Source organism: Mycteria americana, chromosome 2 (genome assembly GCF_035582795.1).
Source record: "Mycteria americana isolate JAX WOST 10 ecotype Jacksonville Zoo and Gardens chromosome 2, USCA_MyAme_1.0, whole genome shotgun sequence".
In the NCBI taxonomy this organism is placed as follows: Eukaryota; Metazoa; Chordata; class Aves; order Ciconiiformes; family Ciconiidae; genus Mycteria; species Mycteria americana.
The window spans coordinates 123,351,488-123,372,560 of record NC_134366.1 but is presented as its reverse complement, the minus strand read 5'-3'; the positions used below and the strand labels follow the sequence as shown (position 1 = coordinate 123,372,560).

The following is a 21,073-nucleotide window of genomic DNA, read 5'->3' as shown; positions in this document are numbered from 1 at the left end:
TTTGATCTAAGGGAAGAAAAGGAAATACAGATATATTTCTGCTTGCATTGAAATGAACCACAAATAGAAAATAAGAACCACTTATAGAAAATAAGTTAATAACATGATGGAGAACTGTAGAAAGCTGCCTGGCTTGAGACAACAAGTATTTTTGCAGTTAGGCTTTTTACCATGACAAGCTTTGAACACTTAATGACAAACATTGATGCACTGATGCTCTGAAGTCTTCACGAATCCTATTGTGTGATTTTGCAATTCCTCTTTTCTAGTACATTTACAAAGAAAGCACCATAACTGGAAAAATATATAATCTACTAACAATACCTTAAGAAACAAATCAAAACAAACAGTAAAACAATATATTCATCCAGTTACTTTGCAAATTTTAGTTAGCTGTTAGAGTTCTCTTTACATTTACTGGCACCTGTGGCCTTGTATGACAAATTAGCCTGCTATAAACATATTTTTCTGTACCTTACTTCCACACAAACCAAGAGGTAGCTCCTACATACCACCACAAAAAACTATCAAATGAAGAAACTGCCATACATACTATACATCATAAATATGCAATAAATTATTTCTGAATCATGGAAACATTTATCTGAGACCCCAGAAAAGATTTTTGCAGAAATTTCCTTGCTGTTTCTATCCATGGATAATTAAATTCTAATCTGATAAAGGATCAGATAATACAAGTCTTCTAAAATTTCATTGATTTCACTTTCATAAAGGATTCTTAGATTTTTTTTCCTAAAATATTAAACCTTGGTAACAAAATACATAAGACTGCAAAAATCTGATTTCGTGTCATCCACCAGAAACAACGTTACCTTGCACCTACATGATGATGTTATATTGATCTAAGTTGTTCATTCTAAATGAAGTTACATGACTATAGTTCAACTGAAACAACCAAACACAGTGGCTATATCACAAACAGCAAGACCATCCTTGTTAATTACTGTTAATCCACTCAACTCTGCACTCATTTAAATGACCACCCAACATGCAGAGCAAATAACTTTGTGTTACATTGTTCATTTTCAACTTTGCTACAGTGGCCAGAGATTTTTACTGGAAGCTAAATTGCAAGACTGGGGATCAAACTAATACATTTGGATGGATCTGTCTGATGTCAATTTTTTTAATGTCACCTCCTAACTGCTGTCAAACTGCATAGGAGAACCATTATTGAGAAGCCATTATACAGTGGGAAGCATATAGAAATTTGTTCCTACTTCGTATTAAAAAGGAGTACTCCTAGGGTCATGAAATATGTTACTCTGAGAAGATGAAATGCATACAGAAAAAGAAAGGATGATTAAGATGCAAATGATGGGAGACAAACCAAGAAATACAGTGGAACAGGACCACAGTCATTTTGAACTGAACTCTAAGTTGTTATTCCTCTACCAAAGTTACTTTCTGACAAAGACAAGAAAACATTACGTGCAGAAAAAGCCTTACATATCAAGTCCACGTATCCTGCCCCATTCCTCCCCGTGGATGTATGCAACTTGTTCAGAGAGGCAAAACTGAGATACATTTCAGATGATGTCAGACCACAGCTATTCAAGAAAGGACTACTACCTCTGCCTTGCACAGTGCATCATATTTGTATACTAACCACAACATTATATGGCACATTCTTGCTATCGTATCAGATTATAATTTGACAGTCAATTTGTAGCTCATTATTTTTATGGTTTTCTTTTGAAATTTACTATGGTTTTGTCTTATTTAAAAAATTTATTCCAAGATCATGGGACTTTTTGACTAGCTGAGAAACTGCTTTTCTAATGTTTTAACCTAGGAGGAAAGAAGTGGTAAAGAGTCAGAGGAACAACAGAATGAGACATAAGGCTTTGCTATGCACTGTGACCAGAATAATCCTGAACAATCATTAAGTCAAACATAATTTCTATGACAAACTTATCTCTCTCTTTCAGTTTAAAAAAAGAAAGATGCACACAGTTAAAAAAAGCAAAAATTCTGCACAATACAAAGATGCTAGTTTTATGTTGTTATAGTGGCTGTAGACTTTTCACAATAGAAGAAACTCAAGTTTTATAAAAGCTGATTATCTGTATTCCCAGATATTACTACTGAGGAATGGGAGGGGGGGAATATCCAAAAAAACCTCAAAACTTACTCCAACTCCTTCTGCAATTGCTGGAACTGTTCAGTTATCTTTTTATTTTCATCCTGTAAGTTGTTTTTTTCATTCACTGCAATTTATAGAAAAAAAAAAGAAAAAAAATCAATGAACACATGTTAACATCATATCACATCTAATTTTGTCAGGTCCTTTAAGGAAACAGAACCAATTCTAAAACGTAATACCATACACTCTCTATGGCTTACCAAAATGAATTTTCAAGCTAGTCACTAAAAAGCTGTAAAATGATTGTTAGAAAAGGCAAAGGTGTCACAATTACTGGATCATAATATTAGTTCCACACAATCATTAGCTACTTTTGTCCATATATATACAAGCGAGACCATGTTGTAAAGATGAACGAATTGCTCACTCAGCTCCATGGACAAAATTGCTTCCTTAGGTTGAAGACAGCCTATGAAGTATAAAGTAATTATAATTTCGTTTTAGCCACAGAAGCGACCAGCTAATTGGAGAGAATGGAAAAAAAACCCCAATTTCTTAAAAATAATGTAAATATTTTGTCAGAAATTTTTGATTGACTTTTCTTAATTTCCAATTCATTCTGCCCATACTTCACACAAGCTTATTGCATCCCCTTCAGCCTTTCTTCCATGCTGTCTCAAACTAATGTAGTGATAACTCCCAACTTTTCTGTTCACTTTAATTTTATTTTCTTGTTCTTATTTTTTTGTTGTATATTTTACCTCTGGATTATTCTTGACTGACCTTTTTTGCTGGTTGCAGGAAATACATAAATGGTCATATAGATCTCAACCCAAACCCATGGAAGACTACTGTTCTGTCAGACAGCGTTTGAGATTTGTACCTAATAGGTCTCACCTTGATTTTTAAGGCTGAGAGATTTATTTAAAGATTGGTTGTACCCTGTGTGTTGTTAATCATTAAACTCAAGAATTCGGAATATTTTTAATATAAATATCCAATATTAAAAGTCCTTGAAAAACTGATGTATTACAGAATCTAATATTTCTATAATTTCAGCACTGAAAGATACTTTTTGTGTCTTGCATTTCCAGTATTTTAAATCTCACTGAATGTCTGCTTGTTCTTGATCAAGACGACAACTAAATAACACAAAATAATTAATTAATGGTAAAGATGCCGTTAACGTTTTAAAGTTCTGTCCTGTATTTTTTAGCACTTCATACAACCACTCTTTCCAAACTCTCTTTATGAAGACATTTGTTGTGTCCTGCCTTCACGTCACCCAGAACAGTTTATTTTTTCTGGTCCCATATGTACGACTTCCTGATTTCAAAATGAGCTGGCTACAAGCTGCCTGGCATGAAGCGATTCTTTTGTGGCTTCAGAGGGTTGTGTGAAGGTTATGGGTTACCGCAGTTAAACTCCAAGACCAACTAAAGGACACAAGCTGGACCCAGGAAACTTTTGTTTGAACTCGCTACTTTGTGATCACCAGTTACTTTTGAAGTTGTGGTTTCCTTAGGAAAACTGGCAATTGGTCATTCTATGCTTTAGCTGTAGGAATAAACAGAAGCAGCTACATTTTATCTACAGTAGCTACTTTACAGTGTAAGATTTTCCACGTCAGTTCACTTTCAGTAGCAGCACTTCAATCCAAGAAGGTGGGTCAAATGACTGGTAATTGCTATGTTACATATTTTCAGACTGTAGAATTAAGTATCCCCCAACTGAATTTGGGCTTACTAAACACATCATATATAAATTATATCAAGCTACAGGAATTCAAGAGGAACTAGTTTACAGAATAGTATGTGTTGCCTTCAGACTCATGGATAAAACTCACTAAGCTCAGTGATAAGTTTAAGATTCTGCTGCCGGATATTTTCAAACTCTTGCTGCTTCTTTCTCATATGTTCTTCGGTTACAGCACAGCGATCACATAATCCCGCTCTTAATCTACAATAAAATTAAGAGAAAAAAGTCCCTCTGTTAAGAAAATATTGCCACACATGAAGCAGATATCCACACTTAACTGGCCTTTTGAACAATGAAAACATAGCAATATTTTGAGATTTCTGAACAATCTAATACTATGCGTACTAATGTTTGCATAAATGACCGTAGGTACTGGATACTTCTAAAACAACATGCATTACTTTAATAAAGTGCAGCATGCTACACCTTGCCACTGAAAGCCTTTGTGAGGTGTCCTACTAAGAGTACTGTCAGACATAAATTACATAGAATCATAGAAAGATATAATCGTTTAGGTTGGAAAAGACCTTTAAGATCAAGTCCAACCATTAACCTAGCACTGCCAAGCCCACCACTAAACCATGTCCCTAAGCACCACATCTACACGTCTTTTAAATACATCCAGGGATGGTGACTCAACCACTTCCCTGGGCAGCCTGGTCCAATGCTTGACAACCCTTTCAGTGAAGAAATTTTTCCTAATATCCAATCTAAACCTCCCCTGGTGCAACTTGAGGCCATTTCCTCTCGTCCTATCATTTGTTACTTGGGAGAAAAGAACAACACCCACCTCTCTACAACCTCCTTTCAGGTAGCTGTAGAGAGCGATAAGGTCTCCCCTCAGCCTCCTTTTCTCCAGGCTAAACAACCCCAGCTCCCTCAGCCGCTCCCCATAAGACTTGTGCTCCAAACCCTTCACCAGCTTCGTTGCCCTTCTCTGGACACACTCCAGCACCTCAATGTCTCTCTTGTAGTGAGGGGCCCAAAACTGAACACAGCATTCGAGGTGCGGCCTCACTAGTGCCGAGGACAGGGGGACAATCACTTCCCTAGACCTGCTGGCCACACTATTTCTGACACAAGCCAGGATGCCATTGGCCTTCTTGGCCACCTGGGCACACTGCTGGCTCATATTCAGCTGGCTATCGACCAACACTCCCTGGTCCTTTTCTGCCAGGCAGCTTTCCAGCCACTCTTCCCCAAGCCTGTAGCGTTGCATGGGGTTGCTGTGGCCCAAGTGCAGGACCCAGCACTTAGCCTTGTTGAACCTCATACAAGTGGCCTCGGCCCATTGATCCAGCCTGTCCAGATCCCTCTGTAGAGCCTTCCTACCCTCACGCAGATCAACACTCCCGCCCAAGTGAGTTCATTATAAGTAAAGTTCATTCAAGCAAATACAAATAAGCAAATCATTCAGTAAATATAATTACTACTTCATCTAAGAAACATATATTGCTGTCATTAAGCAAAGTAATAAAATAAAAAGGACATATAGTAAGTTCACTCTGTAACAAATACCAAGCAAATGCAAAATCCTTTGTCTTTATCTAGACACCAATACTTAGAAGTGTATCCAAAAGTCTCTGTGAGGCATTGCCTCCGCTGTCAAAATGGTTTAGATCAGCTGTTTAAAGCATATCCACTATCAGAAAAGAACTTGTTATGATCACTCCATCTTACTTGGCACATTCATTCATGCAATGAAATGCGCGTTCATTTTACAGGTGATAACTGAAGTGCATTTATTTCTGGTACACAACAAAAAGCTAACAGTATTACCAAAGTGAAAACCACGCTCTATTTTGCCTGCTAAATAAGAGACCAATTGGTTAAGAATTCTGCATTACTGCTGCTAGCACATGAAGTATTAAAAAAACAAAACCCCAAACAAAACACCTAAGTTTCCAATTCCACCATCGAATATTGGAAGCAAAAGCCATCTTGGGTATTTTAACATTGTGGAATTATGGAAAGAGTAAAATACTGAAATGCCTCTTCATACTCGCTTATCTGACTGTGTAATAAACACAGTATTATTATCCCCTTGCATTAAACCACTTTACTTGTTTTAGTTTTCCACAATGTGAGTACTTCATCTGCTGAGAGATTAGAAAAGTCCATCCACTCCACAAATGTGTCTCTACCTATATGGTATGAAAGTTTGTTACCTGCACAGTTACAAGTTTATCCCTAATGCCCTTCACAGAGAAACAGAGCTGAATGCAAAATTTAAGTATCATAGCTCTAAAATTTGAGGTAGCACAGGAATGTGGGAAAATAATTTACTATGTAATGATTCCTGTTCCCAGAAAGCTTCTGAGAACCTATTAGCAGCAAATTTAATATACACTTTCCAAAACAGGTATCATTTTTAAAAGATTAAAAAATACACTGTAATTTCATGTCTATTGGTTCTGTTTTGCTATACCAGCTTAAACAGGAACAAATAAGGGAAAGGCAGAACGGGTCAAAAGGTGATCAGAATGTCTAAGTCCAAAAGACGGCAAAAGACAGAACATGTGATTAAATTTAGATAAAACAGACAACTGGTAAAAAAGACCCCACCAAATCTGAAAGATTTCCTAGTGAGTTATTTCATGAGTTTCAAAATATATTATATAGTTTGCCCTTGGGTTTTGTATTTGTGTTACATCTCAATTGATATCAAACTTACCTCTACAAAAATGGATGGAACAGAATGTGCTTTAAAATAGCTGTCTGCCTCCCAAGCTGATCTATATAACTTCTATTTATCTTAAGTGAACTAAGCAAGCTAAGCACTTTGAAAATAACAAATAACAAAAATTTAATTTAGTCAGAAGAATCTAAATTCTACACTTTTCTTTAAAACAGGCTATTTGAATTGTATTAGAAAAGGACTGGTTTATGAAAAAAAACCACTCCAATTTGCAAAGTATCCAGAGCTACTCTGTAAGAGCAAAACACAACAAACCCAAAAGCTAAAAGACACTACTTTACCTGTCTTCTAAAACCTTGATAGTGTCATGAAGTGCTTTTTGCTGTTCTCTGAGCTGCTGGTTCTTGGTATAAAACTCTTCAAGCCTCTCTGCATCCCTAAAATCAAATAGAGAAAAAGTTAGTTCTAGCTTTAAATCACAGCTATTAGTTTTTCAACAGAGAATTCTCTCTGGCATGTTTCTTTCATATTCTTGGGAAATGTGATTATCATCAGCACAAATATTAAGTTGAAGATAAATGAAGCAAGTGTTTCTTATGAATGATAATTTAGAAATGTCTGAGTTAGGAAAGGAACAGCTAGTTTCTAATTCATATTACAGTTGAGCTTCTGTTCATAAATCTGATTTTAGCTCAGGACAAAAATTAGAGTTGATGACAGTCAAGGCATAAAAGCAAATAGTATTCAAGCAACAATTTCATGGGAATGTAAGCTCAAGCACTTCTCTTATTTTACTGTGTTGCGGAGCTGTTGGGAAGCTAACTGGGGGCTTTCACAATCAGGTCATTTGGTCTTGCCTTAGCAATGAGTGCATCTTGCAGTGTGGCAATCCATATTAGGTTTGTAAAGCTCTGACAACCTTTTAGATCCATTAGTTTGGTTTAGATCTGTTACAGGTCTAGTTCCTCAAGAAGCAATTCTGAGAGTCTATAGAATGTGGATTCCCATAAATAGAATGTGGATGCCTACAGATAGAGACCTCTCTTCCCAAAAGCCTCAGAAACAGAAGATCTTGGGGAAAATACCTTCTCTAAAAGACAGGTCTATTTAATTAACAAAGAACATTTCCTCCTCAAAAGAGCTAAGGAAAAGCGGTAACATTAACTTCCCAATTTTAGTTCCTCTTCACTTTTATTATCAGATCACAACACCTCTTCAAGATGCAAACAAGGTATGAGCAACAAGCACACAATTTTATTCTACAAGGAAATTAACTTTCAGTAAAAGCTAAGCAGCTGAATCTACGTAACATGACAATGACTAACTTCCAAGAACTCATTCCCAGCTCTTCTTTTTACCATGGAATCCTTTGTATATTCCATGATAGCAGGTGTTTGTTTTCAGTGTGCCTGAGATGGATTATTTGAGGAAGCCATGAAATTGGTTCACAAAAAGCTGCTAAGCACACACACACCAGGAAATGAAAACGTATTTACTAACTTGTGGATACAATTCTTTTACACAACCATACTTTTAAATTAGCACTATCCCTTTAAGACATTAGTCAAACACATTTTCATATTGCTGGTATTAGAATAATACAAGCAATTAACAATCATAGGTGATAAAGTGAATGGGACAACCAGAAACTTCCTTAGTGTACAATCACAGCCATATTTTATTAATTCTGAAATTTAAGTACAGATATTTTATTTTTCTGTACTACCATCCAGACCAATATTGTCCTTTTCAGCTGTGTATACAACATATAAAACAGTTACATGCAAACAACATGAGGGACCATTTCAGACTTGTACTTTCACTTGCGGAAGACAAAGTGTTAAAGTTCTGTTACCTCAGTTCATTAATCAAGCACAGCCAGCCCATGGCAAAATTTGAAGTCTGAAAAAAGCAGTCTATTTTTCTGATGTTTATGGCATAAAAAAAAAAATCTCATTTTTTTCAGTTTATGCAACTTACAGAAGGTCTAAAATATAAAATTTAAAAATATTTTCTCAAGCTACCTTTAAGTCATTCTGTGGCATTAAGTTATTTGTAAAAAAAAAATCCCTAAAAATAGAAAAAGACATCAACATACACTAATACACCATGCCTTCTACCTAAACCCTATAAAATGTCACATTAAGATAATAAAATGACAGAAGAACTAGGCTTTTTTTTTTATTATTCTAGTGCACCTGATAAACATGGCAGACATTTTTGGCTCTCAAGGCACTCTGCATAATGAATGGTCTCTGACCTAGCATTTACAAGTCATTAGCTCCAATGCTGGTGGGATACAAAATAAGGTGCTCATTGTCAGCTGATTACCAAGTCTGAAATACTAAACCTCAGGTATTCAGATGCACCAAGGAGAACAAGACCTCCTATGTAAGAGTACTGTATCTACAATGTGGTAATTGTAGAAAGATTCCAACAAACAATAATTAAACCATTCGGTATGTGTTCACTCACATCACTGATAATATTAATAATCTAGAAAATTAACTGATCAATTTAGGATTTCAGAACGTGGAAGCAACTCATGATACACCAGGTTAAGTTGACAATAACAGCAAGAGAATTTCATCCTTTTAGATTAAAAATGAAATAACTACTTCATTTATTAATGATACATAAGAAATAACAAGATGTTAAACTGATTTTTTCCACGAAAGTAAGTGTAGCCTCTAAGTATAAAACATAGCACCAAATATTTGTTAACTAAAAGGCATCTAATAACCTAATATAATTTCATCTACTAACATAAATATATTCCTTGTGATACTGCAATATCAATCTTAATGTTCAGAAAGCATATCTTTAAAATGTAAACACATATGCTGTTTGGATTTTACTGACAGATCTGACAACATTCCATGATACAACCTGAACTCAAAGTCTTGATAAAGTTCATATGAATTCACATTTCCAATTGACTAAAAATTCACCAACAGACCAAATAAGCAACTGGACTCTATTGCCACTTTTTTTTTTTTAATAATTTGTGAACTCTTATGCACAATTAAACAGCAGTTGCAAATAGTATACATTGTGTTCTACTAGTGTTGGAGATTGAACACGAAGCCCTATAAAAGCTGATAAATCTTGATCCTGAGGAGCATGCAGGGGAACAGGGAGTTCGCCACACAGGTACTCTTGGGATTGTAAACCCTGCTGTAGGTTTGGTGAATTGCTTAGTCAATGCAGGGAATCCTGATGGTACCAGAATAAGATGGATGCTGTTGTGGAAGATTAATTAATCTTTCCTTTTGTGATCCTGTCCTGAACTGTTCCTTCAGCTGCCACTACTATCTTCTAGCAGCTTTTCTGCAGCCTTTAGTCCTCAGAAAGTGCAAAAAAACCCACTTGCACCTGCTCTGCCAGCATCAGAGTGACACCATGCAGACAAAAGTCAAAATCATAAGCAATTACCCATAGCCTTCACAGGTGAGATCTGTATGAATGCAGCTGAAATGTGAGAAAACACAACACTGCACAGGCTCAAAGTGCTACTGTGGATTATCAAATGCCAGCAGGATGGGTGATATTTAACTGAAAAAAGCAAAACAAAAGCTCAGAGGAGGTTTGAGCACTACAAAGGATAAACAAAATCCAGAAAGATATCTAGGGAAGAGAGCAACCCAGGCATTACACAACTGAAGGCAGTTTCTTCCAAAAGCCTAGTGAAAAGAAACAAGAACAATTTTCTTGGAAGTGAGATACAGTTATAATTACAGAAGAACAGTTATAATACAAGTAGATAGCAAGTATGTACTGTAGTACAATCAAATTATACTAGAAAAGCCAGTATCATTGTAAGATGCATTTACATACTTCATGTTACAGGAAAAGGAAAGATAGATTCCACTAGAGGGAATTTACTCCTATGGAAAGACACCTTTGTTTCCCTCCCAACCAGAAATAAAAGCTCATCAGGGAGTTTAGACAATAACTGTCAAAAAAGCTAGAGAGTTGCTTGAGTTACTATTGTACAAAAAAGTACATGACGACCTAATTTTTCTAGACTAGGGGAGAGTTATTTCCTGCTTATACAATTTGAAAAATGTAACTAAAAAGAGGGACAACTAAAAAACCTAATAGGAATGAATGAGAAAGAAAACGGACTAGATGACGATAGAAATGTTAATTCTGAAAAAGCACAAACTATGCTTGAGAGCGCTGTTGCTACACTTTAAAACTAAGACTGTCTATCTTTGACTTCAGATGGCAATGCTGGGAATGCAAATGTGGAGTATTTTTGCTAATTTTAAGAAGAGTTTAATTTCTTTAACATATTTAATATAATTATATTGTTTTCCAAAGTGGAAAAAAATCAAGTAATTTATTTTTATTCCTCCTACACAGCACTTTATAAAGTGCAACTCATAATACAGGTCATATGTAATATTAACATAATATTAATGTAATTAAATCTGAGGTCAAAATTTGAATCAAGAATGACATTAGCATATCTCTTATCATTTAATTAAATACAGCTTTAGTCAGCAGAAGGAAAATAAAAGCTAATTTAATGCTGTAAATACCTATTGTGATTCTACTATACATGTAAATCTTGTAATTCAGATTTTTTTTCCCCCAAATTGCTTCTAATGAACAGAACTAAAAATTAGTAGCAAATAATGGCTGCAAAAGAAGTTACATATGTCTTAAAATATAAGAACTGAGTGAAAATTAGCAAGGTTATTACCAGAATATTTACTGAATAACTGAAAGCTGAGTTAAGGCACAACACCTGATACTACAGGCAAAAGTAGCAAAAGAAAATTTCTAAAAATCTTGGCTTGTCGTCTTGTCACTTACTTCCCTTTTACAGATTTTACCTCAATTTTAAAATATCTCCCTAATTATCTTTCATATTAGAAATGTCAACATCTTGATAGGCATCCTAGAAATACTGTAGATAAGAAAACCTCACCAGTCATTTGTTCAAGGAAGGCAAACCTAGTGTTCAGGTTACACACCCTATGAAGAGTTACGTATACCTTTAGATTACTTCAGCTGAATTATTTAGGTGAGTAGAGTTTTGTACATGTCTGAAGAAAGAATCCATGAAACCTCAATTGATCTTACAAGAATTATGGCTTGTTAATGGTACTCAGACTCTCCTTTTATAAATTAGATCATCAGGATGAGTACTTACAAGCATCTTTCCTTTTTCAACTTAGATATTTTCAGCTGTAAGCCTGAAAAGTGGAAAGAAGAAAATACATGTTATAGAATTCTGATTCAACAAAATGAGTGAAACAATAAACTAACTCTCCTTTTGCCAATGACATCTGCAAAAGAGAGAAAAAACGTCACTAATTTTGAGAGAAAATGGCTCATTCTGGACTTCTTGAGTATGTTTTACATGATCTTGGAAACAAATATAGCTATTATGATCCCTAGGAAATAGGGACTTCTTAAACAAACACACAGATTGCCACTTAAAACAGGTATAAAAACACCACACACGAATACCAAGCACTGTCAATATATTTTCATTGACTATGCCTACATTAGTAGCATAAAATACATTCTGTGTATGCATGAATGCATAATACTACATTTGAAATGTAGCATCCAACCACTGAACTGAAAAATGTATTACAATGTATACACATAAAGGAAATATTAAAAATAGATGATTCAAGGCTGTAAAGCACAAAAGGACAACATACTCTATTGGAAGTATGCTACCAAATCCTCACAGCCAAAGCTTCTTTGGAACCTCTTAAAGTGGACTGAAAAATGATATTTCATCTGTGGCCCTTCTCCCACTAAGGCCCACACACTCCTAAATGTATGTTGTGTGCAGAAGTAAAAAGGTTTGCAAATACAACTGATGCTCTCGGCAGGAGTGGGCAGCTGACAGCCCAGGGGCTAGACAGCAGTCCAGCCAATCTGCTTGCAAGGTTTTGGGTGCGTATGTATGCGCACAGATGGGCAAGAAGATAAAGGTGCTTTAAGTACGGCACAGCTTAACAAGTGGGATGCAGTGCTATGGAAATTTATGATACTACCCACACACAAGCTGGCCATTCCTCTTCTAAATAAATAGTCAGAAATAATCAGACTCCAACAGTGTAACATTTTCTTAAATACAAATCCAACAGAAATTTTCCAAAGACATCAGAAAGTAACGAAACATAATTTTTCCTAATGCCATATTTTCTTCAAACTATGAAAAGCTGTGAGCAACTTCAGTTTGAATATGAGGTGTCTTGTGAGCTTTCTTGCAAAAGCATTAGTCATTTAGGATAATATGATAAACTTATGAAACCAGAACACTTTTAAGAAGACTTCTGACAATTTTGAATTTAAACCAAAACACATACCTGATACTACATCTTACTATAGAAAATGTAGGTTAAGGCAGCTAATAAACTTTTTTCTCTCCCCTACCATAGTCAACTAGGAACAGCTCAAAGGGGAAAACTACTCGCTTGAGAAGGTTCACTCTTCAGGCCACTTACAATGTAACAGTCAGGCCAGCCAGAGCCTCAGTGAACTCATGCCACAGACTGCTATAAGATGTCAGTGACACAGTGAGGTAAAAATGCACAGACTACTTAAAAAAAAAAGTTATTAGGAAATATAGCAAGACTTCTTTTATCTCTAAGTGTTCAACACCTGTGACATGTTATGTTCTATCATGCAGATCAGCATAGAAAGAGGGTTTATTTTTTTTAAGTAGGTGCTATTCATCAAGTCAATTAGGCATCTGCAATTAGAACCCCTGTAAAGTGTGCTTTACTGCTGCTCCACACCCATCGGAAGGAATGAAGCTGCACAACAATGCATCTCCTGTATGAACAGGTAGTCTGTTCAGCAAGTATTTAGGATTGTAATATTGGCAACCTGAGCCACAAATTGAAGAGGCAGCACTCAAAAGGCTGAGTACTGTGCTACAGGTAACACTATCTCCCCTCTCACCTGAATGCAGGAGGAACCAAACTAGTTACTTAAAGGTTGCATTTTTTTCTTAATTCAAATGACTACAATGAGAAGGCAGGAAACCAGTTTGTTACATTTATCCAAGAGCATTGAATTACTATGTCGGGTATAATCTCTTCCTTTTGCTTTTCCAGAACATTGGGAGGTTTTAAGTATACTCATTAAGACAGCTTAGCTTTTCCAGATTTCCTTATTTAATACTCTAGTGAGCATATAAACTTAGGCGAAAACACACTATGTACATTCTCAATTCAATTTTATCTTTCACACAATATTTCTATGAAATAGACAAGCTGCAGACTATATAAATCTACACTACCTAAAGCTCGTAAGTGTTTACTAAATGACACGCTGTCTCCATTAAAGGGATGGAGACTTTCTTTAAACTATCATTAGGCAGATTAATTAACCACACAACACTATTTTATGAAACTTTCAACTTCATTAGACTATGTACCTGTCATATCTCAATTAATGGCTACGACAATTTCTGTTCTGACAAATTTTCAAATGCATAAAATTCTTAAAATTGACAGTGCCTGGAAAGGCTGCAGAACCTTTATTGCTGAAGTTTTCTCGGAACGGGTTGGACAAGCTTCTGTCAGTAATGACACAGACATAATCCTACCTTAAGGGTATAGAGATGGACTAGATGACCTCCTAAGATCCCTTCCAGCCCTGTTTTCTATAATTATTTACTTCTGAGGAGCTTCCAGCCATTTCCTTTCCTACAGCAATCTATCAATGAGATTGCTTTCCTCATAATTTTCTCTGCATCTATGACTACAGTTTTTTCCCCATTGGTATCTTCTGCTTTTCAGAGGTAAGGAATAGTTGAAGAGAATTAGGCTATTTCTTGTACACAAAGCTCTCCTCACATTTCTATGCTGAAATACATTTCTTTTTAGTATAGAGCTTTAGACTTGAATTCATCCTCAGGAACCATGTTGATAAGACACACATGCAGCAAGTATCCATATAATTACTTTGAGCTAGATGCAAGTATTAACACCTGCAGAAATTAGCCACTTTATAAACAGCATTATTAAATTCCTTTCTAATTTGTGAGCACTATGCAAGTATCCCACACATTCTACAGGTACCAAATTAAAAGTAAATATAGTTTTAATGACCATTATTCTGAGTTGATGAGGACTTCTGAATTTCATGAAAAGTCAACTGACATTGACCATGCCCAAAATCTCTGGAAACTGGGTTGTAGGAGTACTACCCATTGTCACATAATGAATTTGAGAGAAAATAGTAGCTATTTCATCTGAAGAGGGCCAACAGTTGGAATTTTTTGCAAGTTATCAGTTTAAAAGAATAAGAAGCTGGGTTTGTTTAGCTAGCATGGTGGAAAAAATACACCCTTTACAATATAGTAATATATATATTAAAAAAAATTAATAAAATCCATTTCAAACTGTAGGAGTTTGAAGTATTCTCTAGTCTATATTCTATAGCTACATAAATATTATAACTTGTATAATATGCCTGACCATTTCAAGCTCATGTGTCATAAATCCTACTTTTCATGGATTTGTAATAAATAATAAGAATTCCACCATTACAGTCTTCAGTACCTTGTGCACTGTACATGCAAGAAGCTTTTTCTCCAACTACTAACTTTCCCTTAATCCACCTTCCACCATCTTTAAAATAATTTTTTGCTGACATTTAGATTGGAAACTCATGAGTCAATTTTAATTCTTATTTATAGACTTCAGAAACAAGCAAAGTCCAGGCAAGCCTGTGTTTGATGTTTCTAAAATATCTTCCAGTACCATTTTCTATAAGAGGATCCCCACCTTTTGAAAAAATTAACTATCCTTCAGGCATGTCTTTGATGTTATCATGGAAGACCTAATTTTACCTAACACGGTGTGGGACATACTGACAAAGGGCTAGGCATGAAAAAGACTGCCTAGTGGCAAAATTATCTGGCCCCACCCAGCATGCATTCTAAAGAGCATGTTCACTTGTATAAAGAAAACCAAAACTTTAAAATCACGTGCTGAACATCCCAAGAAACTAGAGAAGGGGTCACTTAACATTACCCTCTACATTAGAGCTTTGTTTGTTCAGTTTTTGTTGTTCAGACATGCCATAGATTGCCAGATCCCATTCTGTCAGTACTTCCGCATTTATCTGCAGTTGACATCACACCCACTCTGAAAAGAACCATCAAGAATTTAAAAAAAAAAAAAAAAAGAAAAAGTCATAAAAAAAATAAATAAGGTTTTTTTGGTGCGGGGACATAATATAAAACTGTGTTTCATATGGTTACACATACTTTTTTTAATGTAACAAAATGCTACTATCTGGTACATCTTTCCTTTCAGTTGCCCAACTGATAGAAATTTTTTTTGTTTGGTTGGGTTTTTTTTAAATTACTAACACGAAGGGTCAAGGCCCAGTGTTGCAAACTGTTGAGTCAAGACTTTTAGTAGGAGGTATGAAACATCTATACATTATAAAACAGTTTTTGAAATTAAGAAGTGATGATATAACTGGACCTACATGGACAAACCTGGAACTGTTTTGAGGCTGGTGGAAACAACCAAGGCCACTGGAATGGTCTGGCTACAAAGATCCACTTGCATGACTAAAGCTCTTAATTCACAGACTCACCTGCTTTTATTCCAGCCTAATATAAATATTATTTCATGCATAAGGATATGCTTGTTGGAAGATTCAGTCAAATACTGTTCTAATTCCATCCAAAAGAAAGGATTGCATGACTTAAGATTAGCAGAACAAAACCTTAACTTCTCCTGAAGTATTTTTAGCAAAACATTTTATGAATACTCCTTGTGAAACAATATTATAATAAGAATAGAAATATATGGTGCAATAATTCATCTTTGAGTGTTATTAATTTCCTGCACTACTGAAGAATGAACGGACACTTACAGTGAATCCATAGTAAAATTGATATCACAGGTCACAAAATATAATGTAAAAATAAGCAACTCTATTATAATTTTTGTTGAGAAAATTTAGAACACTAAAAACTGAAAAAATACTTTTCCCTTCAATAATATTAATCTGCAGAGGTATTTTGCACAAGTTAGGGGAAATAAACAATGCATTTTAATGTATCCGAAGTGACTAAACCCAAACGCAAAAAAAAAAAGAAAAGAAGTTACATTGAGTAACTTGATTTGGAAACTTTTAATCATAATCCATTAAAGGCAAAGTAACATTTAAATATTTCCTAAGCAAACACAGATCCCAGGTAATATTGTGTTACTTTTTCTTCACCGGCCTAGCAAATCATTTATACTTATTGATAGTTTAAATCTAATCCTGTTAAGGCAGGCTTAGGCAGTCAATCTGTAAGGATCATTTGTAATCATCCAGTCCAACTTTCTGCATAACATAAAACATTAAAAAAAAATCTATTTAGTTCCATGCAGACGGAGTGGTACTCTGGTTTAAAGTTTTCCTGTGGTAACAGACAGCCTTTTGTGAACCCAAACATTTAAAATGTACCTTGTACTTCTTTATCATGACATTCTTTTAGTTTGGACCACAATTCCTTGAAGAAATCTCCAGTAGGTTCTGCAGAACTAGGGCTCCCACAGCTTCCTCCAGATGCATTCATCTTGCTTTTTTCTGCTCCCAGCTTCTTTGACTTATTTGCAGAACTGGCTTGCTCTCACACTTTAAGTTTTAAATTACATAGTTATGAAGCTGTTTCTGAAGACAGGTGTATGCCTGTAATGACAGATCGACAACACTTATGTTTGCATTCAGAGTACAACTTGCAGCCATGGATGAAATAACAAAGCTTACTGCCTATGCTTGTTGAGTTCTACCTATATACTGACAGTCACCCTGAAAGTGTGGAAGATGCTAAGTATTTTGCTACAAGTAATTATAAACTAACAGAATTTTTGTCCCTCCTTAAACAACTATCAACTTAAAATTAGATTAAGATGCCTAGGAGTCTTTATTCTTTTCCTACATAAAGCTATAGTTAAACAGAATTCCTTTTTTCCAAAAATAACCCATGCTTCCAAAATCTTGCTGTCAGCAAAAACGTTTGTCAAAAGTTTTATCAGAGATATATTTGTGTACATACATCCTTTACATAAATATGGATTCAAACAACATCCTTCTGTAAAGAAAAGCTCACATACCCTTGAAGTCTGTGATTCTACATTGAAATTATGCCCACTCCCTGATGAAAAGGAAATAGGAGAGTAATCTCAAAATGTATAAGTCTCAAAAAAATTAGTATTAGAGGAGAACTATCAGACAGCCCTGTCTTAAAAGCCAGACTGCCTACACAACTCAGAACAATCTTACCCATAATTCTTCTTTGTTTTGAAGGGTTTCTTAGCACAGATGATGCCCTCAGGTAAACTACAGGGGAAGCATGGTACTCAGACCTGGGTCTAAGCCAAGGTAAGATTAAATTCTATTGGCACTGGGTATCCAATATTGAAATACTCATGTAATCTCTCTGTCCTTCAGTTCCCTGTGTGTGAAACTGGACATTCTGTTTTCCCCATTTTTATGGGGTCAATGTTAAACAAACACGTTTGAACAGGGACTGTGTCAATACCAGGTGGACACAGCTAACTCTATTACTCTGTAATATAAATTACAATAAGAAAAAAAAAATCTAAGGTAATTTGTACTATTCCTAAAGTAGCCTAAGCAAGCAAGCCACAATGTCTATATAGACAAATAGAAGGAGCAATTAGCTCTTAAATTTTTGATGCACAAGTTATAGTTGTAGTTCAGATGACACAAGGTCTACAATCAGTCAAGAAGCTGCATTTCCTATCTTGAGAGCCTTCAAGCAACTTAGAATATCTGAATGCAGCTACTGGTTTAGCTGGTCCCCTAGATTCACCATGATAAAATGTTTAGTCCAGTGGTCAGTGACCTAGTGTAGGGCCTGGAGGCCTTGGTTCCAGTCTCCCTCTGTGCACAGTCTTAAGCAAGTCACTTTTCTTTCAGTCTGGCTGTCTTTAAAATGGAATAAATGGAACAAAGCGTTATTCTCAACAACACAGGAACATTTGAACTGTATGTTTTCTATAGTATAAGGATACTTAAACACTACAGTAATGGGGCTGACAGAACCCTCAGTAACCATTAGGTAGCTCCACATTCACTTTAACATGCTCTGTCTACAGAAAATTCAGTGTTCATTTCAGTACCTGGTTTCAAGTTAGCTAATGTTCTTATATTAAGATAAGTCCTTAATAGAAAATAAAATTACCTTTTTAAATTAGCAATGCCTACAACTCTTCAGCAGAAGTTGAACAGTAACCTGCTTGCATCTTTGCAGCTGAAACGCTCCGCTTTGTGTGCAGTCACATTAAGCCATCTTACAATGCTTCTTTGTGGAACTGATTACCTAGTGACATTAGGAATGTCTTTTAAACTCTTATTTTTCTACCTTCAAGCACAGATATCTCAGAAACCATCTTTTTCTCTGTCAAGCACTAGGGGCAGTGAAATCAACAAACTTGCTCTCACTGCCTTAGATTTTAGTATGTCAGATGAATCATTTTCAGGAAAAGGGCATCTCACTCTAGAATTAGCAAAGGCTGTCCCTAGAGTTTTTGGTTTGGTTCTTTTTTTCCCCCCAAAGATGACTGTAAGAAAATTGCACACAACTTGCTCAGAGTTTCTGCAAATGATTAGTACATCAACTGAATACAAACAGGGAAAAAAGAGCAAGGAGTTTTCCCAAGCTTCACCTGCTTCAAGATCACAAAATGATACATTACTTTCTACAGGTGTTCAACCTGCCTTCAAATAGAGGGCCCCCAACAAGTGTTCAGGTAGAGCCTTTGACAGGTCTGGGCAGTTGCACAAGTGTAAAAGGCATTCAGCGATGTCAGCTTCTTAGATTACTCTCTAGTCCTAAGAAAGGACTTTCCAGTCCTTAAGGAAAAAAACACCTGAGCGGGATGTACTGACACTTGCAGGCAGGGAGAGAACTGGAAACTGCCTCAGGGGGGAAGGAAGGACAATGTCAGCCCCCTCCTGAATGTCCTATTGCTGTACACAGGCAGGGTGCAGGGCCACTCTCTCAGACGGGGCTTTGCTCCTATCCTTCCGACTAACCCTTTCACAGAACAACCTAAACATTTCTATTTCCCTCTTCTTCCAACCACCAACTCCCTCCGGCATCGTAAGACCTTGCGCAGCTTCATAAACGATTGCCTTCCTACACACACCTTCATCAGCACTGGCAGTTAGCTAAAGCACCTGAAGCTGCTTATCTTATTTGTACTTCGCTGACAGGAACACATTGCCTCCCTGATTCTGGAGAGCACAAAGCTTCCTAACCCCTGACCCCCACCAAAAAGCCCGAGCACCAGCTGCTCCTACAAACTCAGCTCTCAGCTCTCCCACCGTGATTTTTTTTTCTATCCCTTTGCACAAACACTACACAGAAAACTCACTCGTAAGACACGCCGGGGTGCTCTGAGAAATCCTGCCATGACGAGCGCCTGAGAGTTTGCCAGGTGGGAGCAAGCACCCGCGCCTCAGCCGCCCCCGCTTCCCGCCAGGCTTGTGTCACGCCCAGGACCCAGGACGGCAAAGGAGGGGTCGGGCATGCCCCACACGCCCCTTCTCCCGAGCGGCAGCGAGGCCGGCCGGAGCCTCCGAAAGGGAGAGAACGGGCAAGCGCGGCCCGCTCCCCCCCGGGGGCTCCCGGCAGGAGGGCCAGTGTTTGCAACGTGCCCCGCGGGAACCCAACGGGACTCGGGGCCGCGGGGGGAGGCCCCACTCGCGGCACGGAGCTGTGGCGGAGCCCGTCCCCGCACTGGACCGGAGCGGGAGCGGCACGCTCGCGGCCGTTACCAGGCGGCGGCGGTGAGGAGAGCGCGCGCCGTTACCTGGTTGGCTCCCAGCGGCTCCGCGCGAAACGGCGGGAAAAAGGAAAGCCGGGGCCAAGCGCTTTTCCTGCCGGGGGAGGCGGGGCCCAAGCAGTTCTCGCGAGGCTTCCGCACTGTTCTCGCGAGAGCAGGGCTGTGCGGGGATGCCGCCCCGGGGGCTACCCTCCGCACCGGTCGCTGGGGCAGGCGCCCCGGGGCGGGCGGTATCGCTCCCGCCCGGCGTTCAGGTGCCACGGGCCCCGCCATTTGGAACGTCTATAGAGTCCGATAGGCGTTGTCCCAGTCCTCTCCTCCTCAGCTTGTGTCCGGCCTGGCGTTTGGGATTTCCAAAGAGAGCAGCCTGAGAGAAGCCAAGGGGACGAGCCGGGCTTTGGCAGGTGCCGCGGTTAAGCATGGCACGCAACAAAGCATTATGGAAAAGCAAGGGGGTGTGTGTGAGAGCCTGCATTAAAGCAAATGCTGCCCATACAGGGGGAGCCTACTTGAAAGAAAGGCATGCTGGTTTACCTGTAAAGAGGATCTTCGAAACTCCTGTGGCAGAATTGGCCTTGCTAGCATTCAGGCTATGCTGCCAAATCTATCTTTTCCGCAGGATTTGTAGTCTGCTGACTGCTGGGGTTTACACACAGAAGATGTATTTGCAATGCCGTCCCGTCCCCCCCTCCCCCGATCTGAACAGATTCCATGGGTTGGTTATTTTAGCATACGGCAGAACAGCCTGGAGCATATTTTAAT

General features: G+C 37.6%; 1 protein-coding gene across 4 annotated transcripts in view; it reads right to left on the bottom strand.

The window, feature by feature from the left end:
• Positions 1-20,453, bottom strand: part of RBBP8 (RB binding protein 8, endonuclease) — a 40,389-nt gene extending 19,936 nt beyond the window's left edge. The window contains exons 1-7 of one of the 4 annotated variants that reach the window (XM_075494480.1): positions 20,339-20,424; positions 18,706-18,843; positions 16,962-17,186; positions 11,668-11,710; positions 6,845-6,940; positions 3,954-4,066; positions 2,156-2,231 (exon numbers count right to left, since the gene is read on the bottom strand). In XM_075494480.1, coding sequence (XP_075350595.1) covers positions 2,156-2,231; positions 3,954-4,066; positions 6,845-6,940; positions 11,668-11,710; positions 16,962-17,073 — 440 coding nt within the window. In that variant the 5' untranslated portion in view covers positions 17,074-17,186; positions 18,706-18,843; positions 20,339-20,424. Of the gene's footprint in view, positions 1-2,155; positions 2,232-3,953; positions 4,067-6,844; positions 6,941-11,667; positions 11,711-16,961; positions 17,187-18,705; positions 18,844-19,900 lie in introns of all 4 variants that reach the window. The other 3 variants (XM_075494478.1, XM_075494479.1, XM_075494477.1) reach the window with 3 other exon arrangements.
• Between the last annotated feature and the right edge of the window lie 620 nt (positions 20,454-21,073).